The sequence below is a fragment of the Poecilia formosa genome, unplaced genomic scaffold (genome assembly GCF_000485575.1).
Source record: "Poecilia formosa unplaced genomic scaffold, Poecilia_formosa-5.1.2 Scaffold1973, whole genome shotgun sequence".
In the NCBI taxonomy this organism is placed as follows: Eukaryota; Metazoa; Chordata; class Actinopteri; order Cyprinodontiformes; family Poeciliidae; genus Poecilia; species Poecilia formosa.
In genome coordinates, this window is record NW_006801912.1 from 1 (window position 1) to 1,932 (window position 1,932).

General features: G+C 44.8%; 1 protein-coding gene across 1 annotated transcript; it reads left to right on the forward strand.

Annotated features, from left to right (window-relative positions):
* Nucleotides 1–5: 5 nt before the first annotated feature.
* On the forward strand, nucleotides 6–711 carry LOC103133003 (dual specificity mitogen-activated protein kinase kinase 4-like; the record flags this gene model as incomplete). Its single annotated transcript, XM_007544751.1, has 4 exons — nucleotides 6–134; nucleotides 208–327; nucleotides 401–452; nucleotides 523–711. Coding segments are annotated over 4 exons (465 nt in total), but the record flags the coding sequence as incomplete, so codon positions are not given.
* Between the last annotated feature and the right edge of the window lie 1,221 nt (nucleotides 712–1,932).

The window sequence follows — 1,932 nt, forward strand, 5'->3', positions numbered from 1 at the left end:
TGGTTTTTCCTCAGAGGATTCGGTCGACGGTGGATGAGAAGGAGCAGAAGCAGCTGCTGATGGACCTGGACGTGGTGATGAGAAGCAGCGACTGTCCGTACATCGTCCAGTTCTACGGCGCTCTGTTCAGAGAGGTCAGAAACATCCAGGGACAGAAATGCTTCTCGTTTTCCCTGCGGATGATCCGATGTCCTGTGCTCGTTTCAGGGGGATTGCTGGATCTGCATGGAGCTCATGGCTACCTCGTTAGACAAGTTCTACAAGTTTGTTTACGGCTCGTTAGACGACGTGATTCCAGAAGAGATATTAGGAAAAATCACTTTAGCTGTAAGTTTGTTTCTGTGTTTTCATGTTTGCTTTCATTAAATTTCATCTGGTAACTTCTGGTTTTGGTCTGCAGACTGTGAAGGCACTAAACCACTTAAAAGAAAACTTGAAGATAATCCACCGAGGTAAGCGCTCCCGGCTGCTCCGGTTTCAGCCGTTGGCTCTTCGCTGCTCACCGTCCGTCTCTCCGCTCAGACATCAAGCCGTCCAACATCCTGCTGGACAGAAACGGGAACATAAAGCTCTGCGACTTCGGCATCAGCGGCCAGCTGGTGGACTCCATCGCCAAGACCAGAGACGCCGGCTGCAGGCCGTACATGGCGGTCAGTAACCAGAGCTCCGCTGGCTTCAGACGTTAAATAACATCAGTGTTTTATAACTTTCATTCTGAGGTTGGCAGTTATTGTCTTTTGTTGCAACTTATCAAGCAGATTTTTCCCAAATTCAGTCATTTGTAGATGTTTTATTGGATGATTGGACATTTAAAAGCTAGAGTTTTATCTGAGGTTCTGCAGCGTTTCAGCAAAAGTAATTTTCTTTATATTATAATAGTCATAAAGTTACCAGAATAAAGTCCAAAAAATAAATCCAAAAATAAAGTTAAATTATCAGAGAATAAAGTTGTAATGAATAAAAATGTTTCTGCTGCAGTAAATGAGGGACGTTTTGCTTTCAGTTTGACAGATAAGGAAATAATTTATCTTTTAAAACATCCGTATCAAATTATCAGCAGTAGCAGAACTTTGAAACGTCAGGCTCTGTTTGGGTTTCGGACACCTGAAGGAGATCAGGAATTTGACCAAGAGATCAACAAGTTGGTCTAAAACGTCTGAAACGTGCAGTGATGAAAACCATATTTCCTGCAAACGGTTCATCTGGACTCGGTCCGGTCCAGGCGCCGACCTCATGGTGGCGTCATCAGATAGTTTTGTGTCTGAGTTACGGCAGTGGTTGGGTCTCTTGCTGCAGGTACCATTTTAAACATGGCTGCGGCTCTGCGGCATGGCGGCGCTGCGGCTCTGTGGCATGGCGGCGCTGTGGCTCCGCCTGCAGGAATCCCAGCAGCAGCTTCCTGTTTCCAGCTGGCACCAGCTGTGCCGACCAGCGGCCGACTTGTTTAGAAATGTTCTGCAGTCGACGTTCTTTCCATGTCGCTGACTGATGACTTTGTTCCTTTAGTCACGTTTTCGTTTCACTCACTAAATCAGGTTATTGCTTAACAACATAACCTGCCATAAAAAGCACATTTACTAAAATCGGCTGCAGTAAATCAACCTGAACGACTTTCTAAGACTCAAAGTTTCCTTCGGCAGTGAAATGGGACCGAGCATAAACTTCCTGTCTCTACAGGAAGTTGTGATTGTAACTATTGATGCAGATTCACTCATTCACAAAGTTTGCATGGACTTGCAATTTTTCCACAAATCTGACCAATCGCTGCCGCTCGGCTGAATTTCAGCCAATCCCCTTCACTCACCTCCTAATTTAACTTCCTGTTTCTCAACGTCTCTAAAGTCTAAATGGTAAAATTTTCCATTTTGAGATGTTCACATACAGAGTTCTTCTGACCTTTGACCTCCTCAGGACATGAATTTGTTTGTATTG